The sequence below is a fragment of the Tamandua tetradactyla genome, chromosome 25, assembly GCF_023851605.1.
Source record: "Tamandua tetradactyla isolate mTamTet1 chromosome 25, mTamTet1.pri, whole genome shotgun sequence".
Lineage (NCBI taxonomy): Eukaryota > Metazoa > Chordata > Mammalia > Pilosa > Myrmecophagidae > Tamandua > Tamandua tetradactyla.
The window spans coordinates 20935863-20959071 of NC_135351.1; the positions used below are offsets into that span (position 1 = coordinate 20935863).

At 38.1% G+C, this 23209-nt stretch overlaps 1 protein-coding gene across 4 annotated transcripts in view; it reads right to left on the reverse strand.

Annotated features, from left to right (window-relative positions):
• The window catches only part of KIF13A (kinesin family member 13A), a 268116-nt gene that overhangs the window by 88380 nt on the left and 156527 nt on the right, over nt 1-23209 (reverse strand). For all 4 annotated transcript variants that reach the window (XM_077143440.1, XM_077143438.1, XM_077143439.1 and 1 more), the window contains exons 6-9: nt 22820-23000; nt 9195-9282; nt 7261-7395; nt 6484-6596 (exon numbers count right to left, since the gene is read on the reverse strand). In XM_077143440.1, coding sequence (XP_076999555.1) covers nt 6484-6596; nt 7261-7395; nt 9195-9282; nt 22820-23000 — 517 coding nt within the window. The remainder of the gene's footprint in view (nt 1-6483; nt 6597-7260; nt 7396-9194; nt 9283-22819; nt 23001-23209) is intronic.

Consider the following 23209-nt stretch of genomic DNA (forward strand, 5'->3'; position numbering starts at 1 on the left):
CTGCTCTAATCTTTGTTATTTCTTTCCTTTTGCTTGCTTTGGGGTTAGTTTGCTGTTCTTTCTCCAGTTTTTCCAAGTGGACAGTTAATTCCTGCATTTTTGCCCTTTCTTCTTTTTTGATATAGGCATTTAGGGCAATAAATTTCCCTCTTAGCACTGCCTTTGCTGCATCCTATAAGTTTTGATATGTTGTGTTTTCATTTTCATTTGCCTTGAGATATTTACTGATTTCTCTTGTAATTTCTTCCTTGACCCACTGGTTGTTTAAGAGTGTGCTATTGAGCCTCCACATGTTTGTGAATTTTCTGGTGCTTTGCCTATTATTGATTTCCAACTTCATTCCCTTATGATCCGAGAAAGTGTTGTGCATGATTTCAATCTTTTTAAATTTGTTGAGACTTGCTTTGTGACCCAGCATGTGATCTATCTTTGAGAATGATCCATGAGCACTTGAGAAAAAGGTGTATCCTGCTGTTGTGGGGTGTAATGTCCTATAAATGTCTGTTAAGTCTAGCTCATTTATTGTAATATTCAAATTCTCTGTTTCTTTATTGATTCTCTGTCTAGATGTTCTGTCCATTGATGAGAGTGGGGAATTGAAGTCTCCAACTATTATGGTAGATGTGTCTATTTCCCTTTTTAGTGCTTGCAGTGTTTGCCTCATGTACTTTAGGGCATTCTGGTTCGGTGCATAAATATTCATGATTGTTATGTCTTCATGTTGAATTGTTTCTTTTATTAGTAGATAGAATCCTTCTTTGTCTCTTTTAACTGTTTTACATTTGAAGTCTAATTTGTTGGATATTAGTATAGCTACTCCTGCTCTTTCCTGGTTGTTATTTGCATGAAATATCTTTTCCCAACCTTTCACTTTCAACCTATGTTTATCTTTGGGTCTAAGATGTGTTTCCTGTAGATAGCATATAGAAGGATCCTGTTTTTTAATCCATTCTGCCAGTCTATGTCTTTTGATTGGGGAATTCAGTCCATTAACATTTAGTGTTATTACTGTTTGGGTAATACTTTCCTCTACCATTTTGCCTTTTGTATTTTATATGTCATATCTAATTTTCCTTCTTTCTACACTCTTCTCCACACCCCTCTCTTCTGTCTTTTCGTATCTGTCTCCAGTGTTCCCTTTAGTATTTCTTGAAGAGCTGGTCTCTTGGTCACAAATTCTCTCAGTGATTTTTTGTCTGAAAATGTTTTAATTTCTCCCTCATTTTTGAAGGACAATTTTGCTGGGTATAGAATTCTTGGTTGGCAGTTTTCCTCTTTTAGTAATTTAAATATATCATCCCACTGTCTTCTCTCCTCCATGGTTTCTGCTGAGAAATCTACACATAGTCTTATTGGGTTTCCTTTGTATGTGATGGATTGCTGTTCTCTTGCTGCTTTCAAGATCCTCTCTTTCTCTTTGACCTCTGACATTCTGTCCAGTAAGTGTCTTGGAGAACGTCTATTTGGATCTATTCTCTTTGGGGTATGCTGCACTTCTTGGATCTGTAATTTTAGGTCTTTCATAAGAGTTGGGAAATTTTCAGTGATAATATCTTTCATTCGTTTTTCTCCTCCTTTTCCCTTCTCTTCTCCTTCTGGGACCCCCACAACATGTATATTTGTGCGCTTCATATTATCATTCAATTCCCTGAGTCCCTGCTCATATTTTTCCATTTCTTTCCCTATAGTTTCTGTATCTTGTCGGATTTCAGATGTTCCGTCCTCCAGTTCACTAATCCTAACCTCTGTCTCTTGAAATCTACCATTGTAGGTTTCCATTGCTTTTTTCATCTCTTCTACTATATCTTTCATCCCCATAAATTCTGTGATTTGTTTTTTCAGACTTTCCATTTCTTCTTTTTGCTCGTTCCTTGCCTTCTTCATATCCTCCCTCAATTCACTGATTTGGTTTTTGATGAGGTTTTTGATGTCTGTTTGTATATTCTGAATTAGTTGTTTCAGCTCTTCTATCTCATTTGAACTATTGGTTTGTTCCTATGACTGGGCCGTATCTTCAATTTTCCTGGTGTGATTTGTTATTTTTTGCTGGCATCTAGGCATTTAATTACTTTAATTAGTTTATTCTGGAGATTGCTTTCACTTCTTTTATCTAGGGCTTTCTTGCTGGATGAATTTGTTGTCTATCTGCTCTTTGACCTTCAGTTCAGCTTTTTCTGGACCTCTAGCTTAGGTTTTGTTTAACAGAGGATGATTTTTCAGTTCGTGTTTTCTTGTTTCTTGCCCTGCTTGCATGGTGCCTTTTCCCTCCCCACGCTTAGGAGGGTCTATGTAGGTATTATAGACTCCAGCCGGTTTTCCCGGACTAAACTGGCCTCCTATCAGGGGGAAGGAGTCACCTGCTTCAGTTTTCCCTGAGGGTGAGACCCAGCAGGTTAAAAGACTTTCCTGTGAAGTCTCTGGGCTCTGTTTTTCTTATTCTGCCCAGCATGTGGCGCGTCTGCCTGCGGGTCGCACCAGCAAAAGATGTTGCGGCACTTTTAATTTTGGAAGACTCTCCCTGCTGGGGGCGTGGTGGAGACAGAGGAGAGGTTGTTGGCTGATTTTAATGGCTTCAAATTGCCAAGCCCTGGGGTCTGAATTCCTTGAGGCAGGGATTTCACCTGAGTTGGGCTTCACCCCTGTCCTGGGGAAGGCACATGTGGGAGACAGTTCTGAAAGCAGTCCGTTTCTGCCTATGCTTGGGGCAGTTGCAGCCAGAGAAGTCCCGCCGCTGAATCCAGAGGCTGCCAAGTCTCCGTAGAGACACAGCCACTAATGCCTCCGTTTTGTCCCCTTTCCTCTTTTTCCGTGAGCCAATGAGCGACCTCTGCCTTGACCAGGTTTAGAGTCTCTTTCCTTTCCCTCTGGGAAGCCGCCTGTGGAGCAGGGGCGCCGGCCGCTGTGGCTTGGGGAACTCACAGTTTTGGGGGGGCTTGCAGCCGGTCCAGCTGGTCCTGACTGGGGTACGCTGTGTGTCCGGTCACTAACGTGGCTCTGGGAGCTGTTCTATACTGTTTCTGGTTATTTAGTAGTTGTTCTGGAGGACGAACTAAAACGTGCACATTGCTAAGCCGACATCTTGGCCCCTCCCTCGAGAAGCATTATTTTGATTCCACAACGTCTAAATTACTTTTAAATTCCTAGCAACTTATTGTAGTATCAGCCAGACATATAAGGTTGAATAAATATTTTTTAGGCTTTTATTTATGTCACCCAATGTCTACAAGCATCAATTTCCTCCTCTTTAAACAAAGATTTTAAAATATCTATTATGATCTTCAAATAAAAATAAGGTGCTTGATTGAATTCCTGATATTCTCACAAGCAGTGTGGACAACCAAAGCTATAGGCTGAGCCCCCAGTCTTGGGGTTTGTTCATATGAAACTTAACCCCACAAAGGACAGGTCAAGTCTACTTAAAATTTAGGCCTAAGAGTCACCCCCAAGAGAGCCTCTTTTGTTGCTCAGATGTGGCCTCTCTCTCCAGCCAACACAGCAAGCAAACTCACTACCCTTCCCCTGTCTGCGTGGGACATAACTCATAGGGGTGTGGACCTTCCTGGTAACGTGGGACAGAATCCTAGAATGAGCTGAGACTCAGCATCAAGGGATTGAGAAAAACCCTAGAATGTGCTAAAATTCAGCATCAAGGGATTGAGAAAACCTTTAAGACCAAAAGGGGGGAAGAGGGAAATGAGATAAAGTATCAATGGCTGAAAGATTCCAAACAGAGTCGAGAGGTTATCCTGGAGGTTATTCTTACACATCAAGTAGATATCACCTTGTTATTCAAGATGTAGTGGAGAGGCTGGAGGGAACTGCCTGAAAATGTGGAGCTGTGTTCCAGTAGCCATGTTTCTTGAGGATGACTGAATAATGATACAGCTGTCACCATGTGACTGTGTGATTGTGAAACCCTTGTGTCTGATGTTCCTTTTATCTACTTTGTCAACAGAGGAGTAGAACATATGGAATAAAAATAAATAATAGGGGGAAGAAACGTTAAAATAAATTTAGTTTGAAATGCTAGTGATCAATGAAAGCGAGGGGTAAGGGGTATGGAAGGTATAATGTTTTTTTTTCCTGTTTTCGTTTTATTCCTTTTTCTATTGTCTTTTTATTTCTTTTTCTGAATTGATGCAAATGTTCTAAGAAATGATGAATATGCAACTAAGTGATGATATTGTGAATTACTGATTATATATGTTAATGTTTTATTTCGTTTGTTAATTTTTTTAAAATTAATAAATAAATTAAAAAAATAAGGCGCTGGAAACTACTCTGAGAATAATAAAGAGCTATAAAAATTGCACCTCACTATCTATTAGCATGGGCTAAACATACACATTTCTTTCCTGGTATGTACATAAAGAAAGATAGTATGGTGCTGAAAGAACCCAATCAATTCAACAAGTCATGATGGAATAATGCCAGTTGTTAAAGGATCTAAATGATGTTATTATGTGACCATAAGTTAATCCAGTCAGAAAGACTATATGATTTAGTGTTCAAATGAGAACACTTCTGAAAATGTACGGGGGCACTATCAATATTTAATAGTGGGTCAAAAATTGAAATCAGGACTCTTCCAGATAAGCAGAACGTCTGGTCACCCTAAGAATAGTGCACACACATACTTTAAATTTAAAGATCCAAATATTGAGCCTGGCTTTGGAATCAGATTGCATTTAGAGCTTCAGGTCATAGTGTGACCTCAGACAAACTATTTAACTACTTTCTACCCTGGTTTTCTAATCTGCAAAATGGGGATAACATCTATCCCATGATACTGATGTGAGGATCAGTTGAGTTATCACACACAGAAAGTGAAAATAGTGCCTGGCACATAGTAAGAATTCAATAAAGTTAGTGAACATTCTTCAACAAGGCCAGCCATATAAATATGCTCTACGGTCAGACAAATTCACAGCAGAGAATTTCCAGTGTTTTCTCACCAGCACAGGCAGTAGGCAAAGGGCTGGCATGGCCCAGCACCAATAAACAAATCTCTAGGAGGGTGAACATTTTATTCTCTGGTACCTGCTCCCTCACTCTCCTGTTTCTGCTTTCCCATCCTGGTTTCTGAGTTCATTTTGGAATACAGAGCTACAGTGCCAGCTGAGTTCTTACAGTGCTCTGTCATGAAATACAGCAAAATCCTTTGTTATCAGAGTTGGAGACAGGATGACTGGAAGATTAGCTCACAGTCTTCCCCAGTGAGTATGGCTGTGTACATCTAATAGAAGGACAATATTTTTTATTTTAACATTTGTATTTTAAAATGCAAGCTGTGCAAACGTGTTCCTGAATATATTTCCTCTTGTCATTTTCCATCCAACACTAACCCTCAAGTTATATAGTTCAACATGAGAAAAGCTCACAAGCATAGACTAAGAAGCTTTCTGCTGAAGTTGAAATGATGGTGATGATAATGATTATGAGGATTATAAAAAGAAAGGTCACAACAGTTAATACTGGTTTAGCGACTACTATGTGCCAGGCAATGCTCTAAGAACACTATAATCCTCATTTCATTCTCAGCAATTCTTCGAGACAGGTACTGTTACTATCATCACTTTACAGATACGAGAAACTGAGGCACAGAGAGGTTAAATCACTACGCCATGATACAAATATCCTGTAAATGGTGGAGCCAGGGTTAAGCTTAGTCTAGCTTGTATGCACACTCTTAAATACAAACTCTGTTTCCTCTCATGTTGAAAAGCAAAGAGCCTTCTGTATAACATGAATACCAGGAGTACACTGAATTCCCCAACTCACCATAACATGATCCCAGCATATCTTTTCAGCCTCATTTATTTCCCTTCCTTTGTGCATTCTCAAGACACTGGTCCATGCTTTCTGGCTCACTGCATTACTAAAAATAACAAATCCTTCGTCTGTGCTTCTGCTGCTCTCTCTCTCTGTGGAATGCCTGGATCTCCTTTGTCTACCTTGCAAACTTCTACATATCCCTCAAAACTTGCTCCCTTTCAACCTGTACTGCATCACTCCATGCACTCAAGGCAAATAGTGAGATTTCACTATGGTACTTCCTCAAAACCTGTAATTCATTTTAAAGGTACTGATATGTAAACAGTATTAACTGTAGGAGGGGGATTTAAAGCAGATTTTCTCTCAGATTAAGCTCCCCAAGTTAAGTTAAGATTTTACTTACAAAATTGTGGTTTGCATTTATCTTTCTAAGAAACGTACTATATGACACGTGTACAGGTATGTGTGTGTATAAACTTTTAGCAGAGCTGGGCCATGAAGCTTTACTTACATAAACTTCATGCATCTTAACAGGGGCAGCTGCGTTTTTCCTCAGCTCAGTCTACTGAAGTTACATCGCCTTTGAACAGTCTACACATGGGAACCATCTCACCCCGATAATGCAACAAGTCCCCCAAACATGCAACAAATCAGATGCTCTAGCATAACTCTCAAAGTGCCCAGATGATTCTGCACCGGCCTCCTTACTTGTTAATGTTGCTGCCTTCTTTCAGTCGCTCTCCTGCAGCTCCTGTTTTAGATGCTCGTTCGCTGCCCGCCAGATCCACCAAACTGACCTTACTGACCTTTTCTCCCGAGTTCTAGTTGTGTCAAACAAGAGAGAAACAATGCAAATTAACATAAAAACCACTCAGATGTATACAAACGTGCCAACGCTATAATTAAGAGAGTAACTTGATTATCCATTCCACTATCCCAAGGCAAAATTCACAAGATTTTAGATGGGTCCTAAGAGTTATTCGGATTAGCAATCCATTTCACAGTCAACATTTAAATTGGTTTGGAAAGGCAGCATTTTGTTTTGCAGCTGAGTAGCAAGTACAATCAACATTCCAGAGAATTTTCAGACAGCTGACAGATTTTATTTGCCCATGAGAAAATACGAAGAAAAAGATATTCCTGCATTGATATGTCAAATTCCTCTTTTACAAAAATGTTCTTTAGGCTAATTATTGTGGTTTCTGCTTTCATACAGTTCAGTGATAATAAGGTAGACGCTACTGTTCTGAGGGGAAATTTGGTGTGAAAGGGTACAGGTTAGAAGCTGTGTGCTGACATTATCACACTCTTTAGGGATTTTACATAAGAAATGCAATTTAAAACAAAGTTATACATAAAGGGAGACAACAAATTGAACAGTTTAAGCAATGCAGCTCATCTCGTAAACAGAAGAGCTGGCATACAGTCACCTGCTCCTGAACCTACCCATGAGTCACTCCACCAAGCTCCTGCCCACTCACTCACCCCAGACTGTAGGTCGTAAAGTGTCTGTGTGATTATTATGTTGAACACAGCATGGGAGCGGCTACTTTCTTCATTCATATTGGTTGCAGCTACTGTTCGAGACTTATTTCCCTCAGACATCAGTGACTCAATATCCTAAAGGCAAAGCATAAGAAAGACACTATAAGGAAAAACAAGGACATGGTCTTGCCCACTAGGTGTATCTATTAATTAAGATCCCTCTGACGCCTGAGCCAACACCTTTCATAAAGACGCCCCTGCCTCTCCTCCATCAGACATGGTTTAGACTTCCACCTCCCTCGGTGTTTTCAGTGTATGAAACGTTTCCTCCATTCATCATCGCACCCCTAGTTGGCTTCTTTCTCTGTTAAGTCCCTATTTCATCCTATGCAAGTCTCTAGGGGATTAAAGAACGAATATTTATTGAGTACTCTAGATACTAGGGGTACTCTGCTCCCCCTGGGACTAGGGACCATGGATCCTGACTGGGAGAAAGGGATGGCGCCATGCCAGGCCATAAGGAGTGGGGGGCAGGCCAGCTGGGATACCAGGAGATCCTAGAGCTTATTTTCATTTTTTTTAGGGGGGAGGAGCACAGTCTGGGAATCGAATGCGGGTCTCCTGCATAAAAGGTGAGCATTCCACCACTGAACCACCCACGCATCCCCTGTGGCTTTTAAGAAGGCTTTTTCTTGATTTGGTGCTTGCTCTTTTCAGCAAGCCCTTCACCATGTCTCCGAGCTTTGAGAAGGATGCTTCCACCAGTTTTTGCTGGTTGTTCAAGGCATCTGTGGGAAGACCGAGCTCTGAAGCTTCCCACTCACTCTGCCACCTTGACCAGGCCCTGCTTCTTACTAATAAGGAGCAGGAGAAGGTGGACGTTGCACTGGACCACCCTGAGCTAGAAACCAGGCAACTCGGCAGGGCATTTGCTGATCCTGCCTATATGACTTAGGATCTTCGGGCAACAGGGGTTTCCTTTCCTTTCAGAATACAAGGGTTTCTTTTTTTTCTTTCGTATGGGCAGGCACCAGGAATTGGACCCAGGTCTCTGGCATGGCCGGTGGAAAACTGCCGCTGAACCACCGTTGCACCGTCCTGTAAGTGTTTTCAAAATGATGGCTGTACCATGTTTTTCATTTGAGCAGTACCAGAATGTCTTCACGGAAATTGCTGGAGAGAATTATCTCACAGATCAATTGTAGTCATGCTGAATGCGAGGCGGTGATAGGATAGGTACATAACACAGACAGCAATAAAGCACAGAGAATAAGAAACCACTCATTCATTCATTCATTCATTCATTCGTCCTGATTGGGAACAGAGATACCTGCTCCTACCACGAGATTTGCAAAGCACTGACTACAGAAATAAGATTAGATCACTGAGGCAGGCCTTAAAAAGGCAAATGTTGAGGAATAGGAGAAGGAAAAACATTCAGTCAGTAGGGAGAGGAGTGATTCAGACAATCAGAAGAGCTAATACAGTAAAAAGTACTGGAAATTAAGACAGTAGGACCCTGTTAAAAAGAAGGGGCGGACGCTGACTGCATACCATGTATAGAACGTTTGTATGTCAAGAATATTTGTATGTTTGTTGTTTACAATTAAAATATTTTTTTAAAAATTAAAAAAAAAGTTTGTTGAGGACATCACTGGCAGACTTAGGGAGAAAAGTTTTAACTTTTAGAGAAAATATCCAGCAACCTCAAAACATTGGGGTTTTCAGTCACACAATGAAACCTTCATAGCACAGCAGCTAAAAGAGTGTGATTAAAAACCCTTTCTCTCCCTTTGGGGTGTGTTGATACTGGGTTTCTGAAGATGTGAATGATATCAACATATTATAAAGCATCAACATAATAATACAGTCAACATGACTTACACACTTGATTTATCAAATTTTTTGTGACTTTTTTTTAAAGTGACACTTACCTCAAAGCTTGTAACAGCCAACTGAGATAAACCATCTACATATGGTCCCAAAACTTTATGCTCTCGAACTTTAAGAGACTGTCTACTCCTTCAGGAGAGAGAAAAAAAAGGAATTAATAAATCAGACCAAACTTGGAAGCTTCTTTTTAGGTAGTCAGAAATTAAGATGGCAAATTCAAAAGAATTTTTTTTTTTAATCATCGGAAAAAATTCTAAAAGCTATTTTATTTGGACTGGCAAAACAGCATTCCATATGAGGAATGTCTTATACTCTGATTTCTATTTAAAGAAACTTACTATTTAAAAAATTCTACTTCTAGTCTTAAACTAAACAGCCAGCACTACAGAATACTAGGTTAGGCTAACTTGCTTTAGTGACTGACTTCAAAAAACTGAATTACAGCACACAGGGGTTTTTTTAAAAAAAAAAAAGGGGGGGGGGGAGCAAAAAAACAAACCCACTTTGAATTTAATATTAAGGCTAGTTTATAAATAAGCAAATTCTTGGTAAATAACAACTTGACATTTTTGAACAAGCAATGAACAACATTAAAATGTTTTAACTTCAAATATGCATCGGTGTATGCTACTCTGATGATAACAATTTTATACAGAAAGTGGCATTATGGTACAGTTATTGCTTATAGGTGATATTTTTGCTGTATTTAAAATTGACTCTGCTGGTAAAGATTTTAGGGATCTTTTGAATTTTTAAATGGCAAACCCAGTTTGGGGTCCACTTGAGCAGGGTATCAACAAAGAATTGAGACAAAAGGAAAATCTATATATGCTATGACCATCTTACGTATGTTATCCTTTCTATGACATCAGATAATATGCCAATGTTTGGCATCAAGTAAGTAAAAGAGAACGAAGAACCACAAAGAACTTCCCAAAGTGGTAGCATTGTTCCCCAAGTTCATACCACAATTATCCCATTTAACATCTCAGTAAATCTACAAAGTGGGCTTTACTAACTTTACTTTAAGGATGAAGAACTCCATGTGACAATAAGACAGTGAGCAATTCCTCTGTCCTCTGAACAGAGGCACACCAGTTCGTACATCTTCAAAAGTGTGATGTTGATGCCCGTGGATCCAGGCTCAGCTTGCTCTGCTTGCACGAGCAGAGCTTCTTTAATGCTATTCAGTAGCAAGAAAAGGTAAGTCTTGCACAAAACCAAGAGTTTGCTATGGCGTTTAGAGTGGGAGTGTAAACTGGTGCAACCACTTTGGAAAATAGTTTGGCACTATCTAATTAAGTTGATACTACAGTTTCCTCTAGACATATTCCCCAGAAACTCCCACACTCGCACAATAGGAGACCTGTGTGAAATGCTCAGAGTATCACTGTTTGCACTAATAAAAAGTGGAAGCTGCACAAATGTCCATTGACAGGAGAAGGGATAAATACATTACACCATAATCACATGAGGGAATACTAAACAGCAGTAAAAATTAGTGCATTATTACTTCATATGTCAAAATAAATGACATAAGAACATAACATTGAAGGGAAAAAAAGCAAGTTACCAAAGAAAACATATACTATGATGCTACTTACGGAAAATTAAAAACTGTACATAACTTCCTAAAAAAGAGGGAAAGAATGAAAAGAAAATTCCTAATAGTAGTTACCCTGGAAAGTGGTAGACAGTGGAATGGGCTCTTAGAGGAGGATATAGAAGGCTTCAATTAGTAGTCATGTTCCATTTAATTAAGTCAAGTAGTGAATAGGCAGTTGCTGATGTTATTATTATTTACACCTTACATGTATTTTAAACGTCCTTTTATATGTACAAAATAGTTAATAACTCTTTTTTTTCCTTCGACCTGTTGCTTTGGTTGTCCCCCCTGCTTATGAGAATATCGGGAATTCTCCACATGGGGAGTTGAATTTTCCCCCTTTCTTGCCATTCCCCCAAGGGGACTTTGCACTGTTCAAATCACTCTGAGATTCATCGGGGCAAAACTCTGGGCAAACTTGCAAAATCTCATGCCCTACTCAAGGTTCCATGTACTCATGGTGTTCAATTAAACCATCCATATATTAGGAAATGCACTATTCAAATGACAAATTTTGTACCAAATAAACATTTCTTGCTTTAGTCTCATCCATAAGTTAAAGTTTTAAAATATGAATTACCAGCCATTTTCAACACTCTGCAATACTGACATTCCTTTGTTCTTCCTCATGCAAAAACACTTTTTAATTTGTACAGTTAGTCACTATCATTGTACACTCTAGGAATTCCTAGATTATACCACTTCAGTCTTAATCGTCTATCTTTCCTTATGATTTCATTTGTGCCCCTCCTTCCTCTATCCGTCTCACATTCAGCTTCATTCAGTGTGATAACATTATTGTATTACAGTTAGGTAGTATTGTGCTACCCATTTCTGAATTTTTACAACCAGTCCTATTGCACAATCTGCATCCCTTCAGCTCCAATTACCCAATATCTTCCCTATTTCTACCTTCTGATGGTCTTTGTTCTTAACTGAAATTCTCCAAGTTCATTCACTAATGTTAGTTCATATCAGTGAGACCGTACAGTATTTGTCCTTTTGTTTCTGGCTAATCTCAGTCAGTATAATGTCCTCAAGGTCCATCCTTGATGTTATATACTTTATAAACTTTATTCTGTCTTACAGCTGTATAATATTCCATCATATGTATATACCGCAGCTTGCTTAGCCACTCGTCTGCTGATGGACATTTGGCTGTTTCCATCTCTTGGCAACTGTAAATAATGCTGCTATAAATATTGGTATGCAAATGTCCATTTGTGTCCTTGCCCTCATGTCCTCTGAGTAGATACCTAGCAATGATATTCCCAGATCATATGGCAATTCTATACTTAGCTTCCTGAGGAACTGTCAAGCTGCCTTCCACAGCAGGTTTACCATTTTACATTTCCACCAACAGTAGATAAGTGTGTCTCTTTCTCCACATTCTCTCCAACACTTGTCATTTTCTGTTTTATTGATAATGGCCATTCTGGTGGGTGGGAGATGATATCTCATTGTGGTCTTGATTTGCATTTCCCTAAGAGCCAGTGAAGTTGAGCATCTTTTCATGTGCCTTTTGGCCATTTGTATTTCTTCTTCTAGGAAGTGTCTGTTCATGTCTCTTGCCATTTTTTAATTGCATTGTTCGTCTTTTTATTGTTGAGTTGAACAATTTCTTTATATATTCTGGATACTAGACCCTTATCTGATATATCATTTTCAAATATTATCTCTCATTGTGTAGGCTATATTTTTACTTTCTTCACAAAGTTCTTTGATGCAAAAAAGTGTTTAATTTTGAGGAGTTCCCATTTATCTCTTTCTTTTCTTAATGCTCGTGCTTTGGGTGTAATATCTAGGAAACTGCCTCCTATTATAAGATTCATAAGATATTTCCTTACATTTTCTCTTAAAAGTTTTATGGTCTTAGATCTAATGTTTATGTTTTAGATCCACTTTGAGTTAATTTTTGTATAGGGTGTGAGATATGGATCCTTTTTCATTCTTTTGCCTGTGGATATCCAGTTCTCTAGGCACCATTTATTGAAGAGACTGTTCTGTCCCAGGTGAGTTGGCTTGACTGCCTTATCAAAGATCAATTGTCCATAGATGAGAGGGTCTATATTTGAACACTCTATTTGATTCCATTGGTCAGTATATCTGTCTTTATGCCAGTACCATGCTGTTTTGACCACTGTAGCTTCGTAATATGACTTAAAGTTAGGCAGTGTGAGACCTCTGACTTCATTTTTCTTTCTCAGGATATTCTTAGCTATTTGGGCACCCTGTCCTTCCAGATAAATTTGATTACTGATTTCTCTATTTCTGAAAAGTAAGTTTTTGGGATTTTAATTGGTATTGCATTGAATCTATAAATCAATTTAGGTAGAACTGACATCTTAACTATATTCAGTCTTCCAATCCATGAACATGGTATGCCCTTCCATTTATTTAGGTCTTCTGTGATTTCTTTTAGCAGTTCCTTGTAGTTTTCTTTGTATAGGTCTTTTGTATCCTTAGTCAAATTTATTCTTAAATATTTTATTCTTTTGGCTGCAATTGTAAATGGGATTTTTTTCTTGATTTCAGATTGTTCATTACTAGTGCATAGAAACACTACAGATTTTTGAGTGTTGATCTTGTAACCTACCACTTTGCTGTACTCATTTATTAGCTCTAGTAGCTTTGCTGTGGATTTTTAGGGGTTTTTGACATATAGTATATCATCTGCAAACAGTGATAGTTTTACTTCTTCCTTTCCAATTTTGATGCCTTGTATTTCTTTTTCTTGTCTAATTGCTCTGCCTAGAACTTCCAACACAACGTTGAATAACAATGGTGAAAGTGTACACCCTTCTCTTGTTTCTGATCTTAGGGGGAAGGTTTTCAGTTTTTCCCCACTGAGGATCAAGTTAGCTGTGGGTTTTTCATATATTTCCTTCATCATGTTGGGGAAGTTCCCTTCTATTCCTATACTTTGAAGTGTTTTCAACAAGAAAGGATGTTGAATTTTGTCAAATGCCTTTTCTGCATCAATGGAGATGATCATGTGGTTTTTCTGGTTTGATTTGTTGATATGGTGTATTACATTAATTGATCTTCTTATGTTGAACTATACTTGCATACCTGGGATGAATAACTACTTGGTCATGGTATATAATTCTTTTAACATGCTGCTGGATTTGATTTGCAAAAATTTTATTGAGATTTTTGCATCTATATTCATTATAGAGATTGGTCTGTAATTTTCTTTTCTCGTAGTATCTTTGTCTGGCTTTGTTATGAGAGTGATATTGGCTTCATTAGGTAGCCTTTCCTCCTCCTCAATTTTTTTTGAAGCATTTGAGCAGGATTGGTACTAATTTTTTCTTGAATGTTTGGTAGAATTCATATGTGAAGCCATCTAATCCTGGACTTTTCTTTTTGGGGAGCTTCTTAATGACTGATTCAATTTCTTTACTTGTGATTGGTTTGTTGAGGTCGTCTATATCTTCTCGAGTCAGTGTTGGTTGTTCATGCCTTTCTAGGAAGTTGTTCATTTCATCTACATTGTCTAGTTTATTAGTATAAAGTTGTTCATAGTACGCTTTCATTACCTCCTTTAATTCTGTGGGGTCAGTGGTTATGTCTCCTCTTCCATTTCTGATTTTATTTATTTGCATCCTCTCTCCTCTTTTTGTCAACCTCACTAAGGGTCCATTAATCTTATTTTCTCATAGAACCAACTTCTGGTTTTGCTGATTTTCTCAATTGTTTTCACATTCTCAATTTCATTTATTTCTGCTCCAATCTTTGTTATTTCTTTCCTTTTGCTTGCTTTGGGGTTAGTTTGCTGTTCTTTTTCTAGTTCTTCCAAGTGGACAGTTAATTCCTCGATTTTTGTTCTTTCTTCTTTTTTTGATATGGGCATTTAGGGCAATAAATTCCCCTCAACACTGCCTTTGCTGTATTCCATAAATTTTGATATGTTGTGTTTTTGTTTTCATTTATCTTGATATATTTACTGATTTCTCTTGTAATTTCTTCCTTGACTCACTAGTTGTTTAAGACTGTGTTCTTGAGCTTCCATATATTTGTGAATTTTCTGGCCCTCTGCCTATTATTGATTTCCAATTTCATTCCTTTATGACCTGAGAAAGTGTTTTGCATGATTTCAATCTTTGTAAATTTATTGAGACTTACTTTGTGACCCAGCCTATGGTCTATCCTTGAGAATGATCCATGAGCACTTAGGAAAAAGATGTATCCTGACTTCCTGGAAGATGGCGGCTTAGTAAGACGCACGGATCTTAGTTTCTTCTCCAGGACAGCTACTAGGGGAGTAGAAACGATACAGAAAGCGCCCAAAGCCACAACAGAGATAAAAAAGACAGCGTACCCCATCCTGGAACAGCTGGCTGGTTGAGAGAAGCAGCTCGGGTGAGATCTCCGAGGCGCGCGGGCTTCACCAGGCGGGGCGGCAAGCGGCCGGAGTTACTCCCTTCCCCCTTCCCGGGCCGGCTGGGAGAATTGGAGAGGTGGTCCCCTGAAACCAAGGCGGCTGGCGCCCACACCACGCGCGGCCCCCCGGACCAACTGAGAGAATTGGATCGGAAACCCCCAGGCCGCGGAGAACGGTGACGGGTGGGGGAGGCCCCTTCCAAACCCGTGACTCCCGGGGAACGTGCACTCTCTCGGGCGGGCCGCTGCCGCTGGCGCCCTCCCGCCACGCTTGTCGCCCAGGGCCGACTAGGAAATTCGGACGGGCTCTTTCCCGGGCTGTGGCGACCAGCAACCCTCCCTGCGTTCGGACCCCGGGCCGGCTCAAGCCGCTTCGGCTAGCGAACCCCCTGGACGGCGAGAGTTTTCCAAAGTTTAAGGTCCCACAGCACCTTTTACTGGTGGGACCCGCAGACAAACGTGTGCCACGAGCGCCACCTACTGGGCAGGATAAGAAAAACAGAACACAGAGATTTCACAGGAAAATCTTCCAAACTTTTGGATCCAATACCCAGGGAAATCTGTCTAAATGCGCAGACGCCAACAGAAGATAACGGATCACGCTCAAATAATTGAAAATATGGCCCAGTCAAAGGAACAAACCAATAGTTCAAATGAGATACAGGAGCTGAGACAACTAATGCTGAATATACGAACAGAAATGGAAAACCTCTTCAAAAACGAAATCGATAAATTGAGGGAGGACATGAAGAAGACATGGGCTGAACATAAAGAAGAAATAGAAAAACTGAAAAAACAAATCACAGAACCTATGGAAGTGAAGGACAAAGTAGAAAAGATAGAAAAAACAATGGATACCTACAATGAGAGATTCAAAGAGACAGAAGATAGAATTAGTGATTTGGAGGATGGAACATCTGAATTCCAAAAACAAACAGAAACTATTGGGAAAAGAATGGAAAAATTTGAACAGGGTATCAGGGAACTCAAGGACAATATGAACCGCACAAATATACGTGTTGTGGGTGTCCCAGAAGGAGAAGAGAAGGGAAAAGGAGGAGAAAAACTAATGGAAGAAATTTTCACTGAAAATTTCCCAACTCTTATGAAAGACCTAAAATTACAGATCCAAGAAGTGCAGCGTACCCCAAAGAGATTAGACCCAAATAGGCGTTCTCCAAGACACTTACTAGTTAGAATGTCAGAGGTCAAAGAGAAAGAGAGGATCTTGAAAGCAGCAAGAGAAAAACAATCCATCACATACAAGGGAAACCCAATAAGACTATGTGTAGATTTCTCAGCAGAAACCATGGAGGCTAGAAGACAGTGGGATGATATATTTAAATTACTAAAAGAGAAAAACTGCCAACCAAGACTCCTATATCCAGCAAAATTGTCCTTCAAAAATGAGGGAGAAATTAAAACATTCTCAGACAAAAAGTCACTGAGAGAATTTGTGACCAAGAGACCAGCTCTGCAAGAAATACTAAAGGGAGCACTAGAGTCAGAACCGAGAAGACAGAAGAGAGAGGTATGGAGAAGAGTGTAGAAAGAAGGAAAGTCAGATATGATATATATAATACAAAAGGCAAAATGGCAGAGGAAAATATTATCCAAACAGTAATAACACTAAATGTTAATGGACTGAATTCCCCAATCAAAAGACATAGATTGGCAGAATGGATTAAAAAACAGGATCCTTCTATATGCTGTCTACAGGAAACACATCTTAGACCCAAAGATAAACATAGGTTGAAAGTGAAAGGTTGGGAAAAGATATTTCATGCAAATAACAACCAGAAAATAGCAGGAGTGGCTATACTAATATCCAACAAGTTAGACTTCAAATGTAAAACAGTTAAAAGAGACAAAGAAGGACACTATATACTAATAAAAGGAACAATTAAACAAGAAGACATAACAATCATAAATATTTATGCACCGAACCAGAATGCCCCAAAATACGTGAGGAATACACTGCAAACACTGAAAAGGGAAATAGACACAAATACCATAATAGTTGGAGACTTCAATTCCCCACTCTCATCAATGGACAGAACATCTAGACAGAGGATCAATAAAAAAATAGAGAATCTGAATATTACTATAAAGGAGCTAGACTTAACAGACATTTATAGGACATTACATCCCACAACAGCAGGATACACCTTCTTCTCAAGTGCTCATGGATCATTCTCAAAGATAGATCACATGCTGGGTCACAAAGCAAGTCTTAACAAATTTAAAAAGATTGAAATCATACACAACACTTTCTCGGATCATAAAGGAATGAAGTTGGAAATCAATAATAGGTGGAATGCCAGAAAATTCACAAATACCTGGAGGCTCAACAACACACTCTTAAACAACAAGTGGGTCAAAGAAGAAATTGCAAGAGAAATTAGTAAATACCTCGAGGCAAATGAAAATGAAAACACAACATATCAAAACTTATGGGATGCAGCAAAGGCAGTGCTAAGAGGGAAATTTATTGCCCTAAATGCCTATATCAGAAAAGAAGAAAAGGCAAAAATGCAGGAATTAACTGTTCAATTGGAAGAACTGGAGAAAGAACAGCAAAGTAATCCCAAAGCAAGCAAAAGAAAAGAAATAACAAAGATCAGAGCAGAAATAAATGAAATTGAAAATATGAAAACAGTAGAGAAAATCAACAAGACCAGAAGTTGGTTCTATGAGAAAATCAATAAGATTGATGGGCCCCTATCAAGATTGACAAAAAGAAGAAGAGAGAGGATGCAAATAAATAAGATCAGAAATGGAAGAGGAGACATAACTACTGACCTCACAGAAATAAAGGAGGTAATAACAGGATACTATGAACAACTTTACGCTAATAAATACAACAATTTAGAGGAAATGGACGGGTTCCTGGAAAGACATGAACAACCAACTTTGACTCAAGAAGACATAGATGACCTCAACAAACCAATCACAAGTAAAGAAATTGATTTAGTCATTCAAAAGCTTCCTAAAAAGAAAAGTCCAGGACCAGATGGCTTCACATGTGAATTCTACCAAACGTTCCAGAAAGAATTAGTACCAATTCTCCTCAAACTCTTCAAAAAAATCGAAGTGGAGGGAAAACTGCCTAATTCATTCTATGAAGCCAACATCACCCTCATACCAAAACCAGGCAAAGATATTACAAAAAAAGAAAACTACAGACCAATCTCTCTAATGAATACAGATGCAAAAATCCTCAATAAAATTCTAGCAAATCGTATCCAACAACACATTAAAAGAATTATACATCATGACCAAGTAGGATTCATCCCAGGTATGCAAGGATGGTTCAACATAAGAAAACCAATTAATGTAATACACCATATCAACAAATCAAAGCAGAAAAATCACATGATCATCTCAATTGATGCAGAGAAGGCATTTGACAAGATTCAACATCCTTTCCTGTTGAAAACACTTCAAAAGATAGGAACACAAGGGAACTTCCTTAAAATGATAGAGGGAATATATGAAAAAACCCACAGCTAATATCATCCTCAATGGGGAAAAATTGAAAACTTTCCCCCTAAGATCAGGAACAAGACAAGGATGTCCACTATCACCACTATTATTCAACATTGTGTTGGAGGTTCTAGCCAGAGCAATTAGACAAGAAAAAGAAATACAAGGCATCAAAATTGGAAAGGAAGAAGTAAAACTATCACTGTTTGCAGACGATATGATACTATACGTCGAAAACCCGGAAAAATCCACAACAAAACTACTAGAGCTAATAAATGAGTACAGCAAAGTAGCAGGTTACAAGATCAACATTCAAAAATCTGTAGCATTTCTATACACTAGTAATGAACAAGCTGAGGGGGAAATCAAGAAACGAATCCCATTTACAATTGCAACTAAAAGAATAAAATACCTAGGAATAAATTTAACTAAAGAGACAAAAAACCTATATAAAGAAAACTACAAAAAACTGCTAAAAGAAATCACAGAAGACCTAAATAGATGGAAGGGCATACCGTGTTCATGGATTGGAAGACTAAATATAGTTAAGATGTCAATCCTACCTAAATTGATTTACAGATTCAATGCAATACCAATCAAAATCCCAACAACTTATTTTTCAGAAATAGAAAAACCAATAAGCAAATTTATCTGGAAGGGCAGGGTGCCCCGAATTGCTAAAAACATCTTGAGGAAAAAAAACGAAGCTGGAGGTCTCGCGATGCCGGACTTTAAGGCATATTATGAAGCCACAGTGGTCAAAACAGCATGGTATTGGCATAAAGATAGATATATCGACCAATGGAATCGAATAGAGTGCTCAGATATAGACCCTCTCATCTATGGACATTTGATCTTTGATAAGGCAGTCAAGCCAACTCACCTGGGACAGAGCAGTCTCTTCAATAAATGGTGCCTAGAGAACTGGATATCCATATGCAAAAGAATGAAAGAAGACCCGTATCTCACACCCTATACAAAAGTTAACTCAAAATGGATCAAAGATCTAAACATTAGGTCTAAGACCATAAAACAGTTAGAGGAAAATGTTGGGAGATATCTTATGGATCTTACAACTGGAGGCGGTTTTATGGACCTTAAACCTAAAGCAAGAGCACTGAAGAAGGAAATAAATAAATGGGAACTCCTCAAAATTAAACACTTTTGTGCATCAAAGAACTTCATCAAGAAAGTAGAAAGACAGCCTTCACAATGGGAGACAATATTTGGAAATGATATATCAGATAAAGGTCTAGTATCCAGAATTTATAAAGAGATTGTTCATCTCAACAACAAAAAGACAGCCAACCCAATTACAAAATGGGAAAAAGACTTGAACAGACACCTCTCAGAAGAGGAAATACAAATGGCCAAAAGGCACATGAAGAGATGCTCAATGTCCCTGGCCATTAGAGAAATGCAAATCAAAACCACAATGAGATATCATCTCACACCCACCAGAATGGCCATTATCAACAAAACAGAAAATGACAAGTGCTGGAGAGGATGCGGAGAAAGAGGCACACTTATCCACTGTTGGTGGGAATGTCAAATGGTGCAACCACTGTGGAAGGCAGTTTGGCGGTTCCTCAAAAAGCTGAATATAGAATTGCCATACGACCCAGCAATACCATTGCTGGGAATATACTCAAAGGACTTAAGGGCAAAGACACAAACGGACATTTGCACACCAATGTTTGTAGCAGCGCTGTTTACAATTGCAAAGAGATGGAAACAGCCAAAATCTCCATCAACAGAAGAGTGGCTAAACAAACTGTGGTATATACATACGATGGAATACTATGCAGCTTTAAGACAGGATAAACTTATGAAGCATGTAATAACATGGATGGACCTAGAGAACATTATGCTGAGTGAGTCTAGCCAAAAACTAAAGGACAGGTACTGTATGGTCCCACTGATGTGAACAGACATTCGAGAGTAAATTTGGAATATGTCCTTGATAACAGAGTCCAGCAGGAGGTAGAAACAGGGTAAGATAATGGCCAATTGGAGTTGAAGGGATACAGACGGTGTAACAGGACTAGATACAAAAACTCAAAAATGGACAGCACAATAATACCTAATTGTAAGGTAATCATGTTAAAACACTGAATGAAGCTGCATCTGAGCTATAAGTTTTTGTTTTGTTTTGTTTTGATTTTACTATTATTACTTTTATTTTTTTCTCTATATTAACATTCTATATCTTTTTCGGTTGTGTTGCTAGTTCTTCTAAACCAATGCATATGTACTAGGAAATGATGATCATGCATCTATGTGATGATGTTGAGAGTTAATGATTGCATATGTAGAATGGTATGATCTCTAAATGTTGGGTTAATTTCTTTTTTTCCGTTAATTAAAAAAAAAAAAGAGAAGGGATAATTGGAGCTGAAGGGATACAGACTGTACAACAGGACTGGACATAAAAACTCAGAAATGGACAGCACAATACTACCCAATTGTAATGCAATTATGTTAAAACACTGAATGAAGTTGCATGTGAGGTATGGGTTTTTTTTTTTTTCTTTCTATTATTGTTTTAATTCTTATCTGTTGTCTTTTTATTTCTTTTTCTAAATCGATGCAAATGTACTAAGAAATGATGAATATGCAACTATGTGATGTTATTAAGTATTACTAATTGTACATGTAGATTGGAATGATTTCTAATTGTTTTGTTAATTCTTTTTTAATTAATAAAAAATAAAAAATTAAAAAATTAAAAAATTAAAAAAAAAAAGATGTATCCTGCTATTGTGGGGTGTAATGTCCTATAAATATCTGTTAAGTCTAGTTCATTGATTGTATTATTGAAATTCAAATTTCATTATTTGAATCAAATTGTATTATTCAAATTCTCTGTTTCTTTATTGATCCCTGTCGAGAAGTTCTGTCCATGGATGAGAATGGGGAATCGAAGTCTCCAATTATTATGGTAGCTATGTCTATTTCTCTTTTCAGAGTTTATCTCACGTATTTTGGAGCACTCCGGCTTGGTGCATAAATATTTATGATTGTTATGTCTTCTTGTTGAACTGTTCCCTTCCTTAACTTATTAACAAATTTTTAAAGGAAATATAAACATTTCCTATACCTAAGTCACATCAATGCTACCAATACTTTTTATCTGATACCCCTTAGTTCATCTAAGGTGTGACCTTATAAGCATTCTGAAACATAACATATTATACAGCTTTTAAAAATGTTTAAAAAGTAATTTTTAATGAATTTAAATGAATTTTAATGAATTTAATTTAATGAATTTTAATGAATTTCCGTGCTCATTATGTTACGTGGAAAAGTGAAGATGCACGCGTGTACACACACAAAATACAGTTTTGAAACACATAATCGAAATGCACCAAAATTGTAACAGTGGCTATCTTTGCATAGTGGAAATACAGGTCATTTTAATTTCTTATGCTTCTTCTAAATTTTCTATAAAGATACATTGTTTTTACAGCAGCCAAAAGACCTTTTAATTAAAAAAAATGTAAATCGCCCACTCTTATTAATTCAGTTTTTATCATCTAGTTTTTAAAAAAAATACAGATACCTGGGTCTTACCCTCAGTCTATCGAATCACAACCTCTAGGTGGGGCTCAGGCCAGTGGATGCTTAAAAAGGACCCCACCTGATTTCAATGCACAGTGAGCGAACTACCTGACTAGGCTGGGCTGTTGCAATTTTTCAACCACTTTACTCCAATTTAGATGTGCTGCTGCCCAATATAAATGGAGGGACCAAGTGTCGTTCTTAAATTGTTCCTTTTTAAACTTTGTTTATTGTATAACACAACATATATACAAAGCAAAGCAAGAAAAAAGCAGCACTTTTCAAAGCACTCTTTAACAAGTAGTTACAGAACAGATCCCAGAGTTTGTCACATGATAATAAAAAAAAATATTCCTTCTAGCCTCCAATGTTCTGGAGAAGCTAGAAGGAAAAGTCTTAAATCATTCTTTACGAATAGTGTCTGGTGGCAAAAATAATACCAATAGTAAAAACATCTTCATAAAATGACCTGTTAGCATATATAGGATAAACTGAAAGGCTTTGAAAGGATGGAGGATTTCTCAGTAAATGACTGAAGGGCTCAATTAAAAACTTGTCTATTTCAACTTTAAGATCATTTTTAACATTGGTACCTCTCTTCAGGCTTCATTTTAACCACTAACTTACCCTTTAGGGTCTAAAAGGTCTCGGACCTTCTCATTATAAATTTCCATATAGGAGACTTCAACTTTGAAGGTCTGTGACTCACTTTGCTCCAAAGAGATCCTTTGAAACAAAGCACAGCAGAGTCTTGGAATAAGACCCAGCTGTTCAGCATTGCCCATCATAGAGAAGGATTTTCCAGAACCTGGAGAAGAGCAAATAGAAAGAGGGTAAATTAGAAGAGGAAGCAAAACCTAATCCTCCAACCATACAAGTTTGTATACATCAGCCCAGATCACAAATAGAAAGTGGGAAACAGCCTTCAACCCCAGGCCCTCGGGGGACAAGGTTACCCTTCTTTCATTACATTTACAGCCTCCAAGTTTGATTCTCATTGTGAGATCTGGAGGGCAC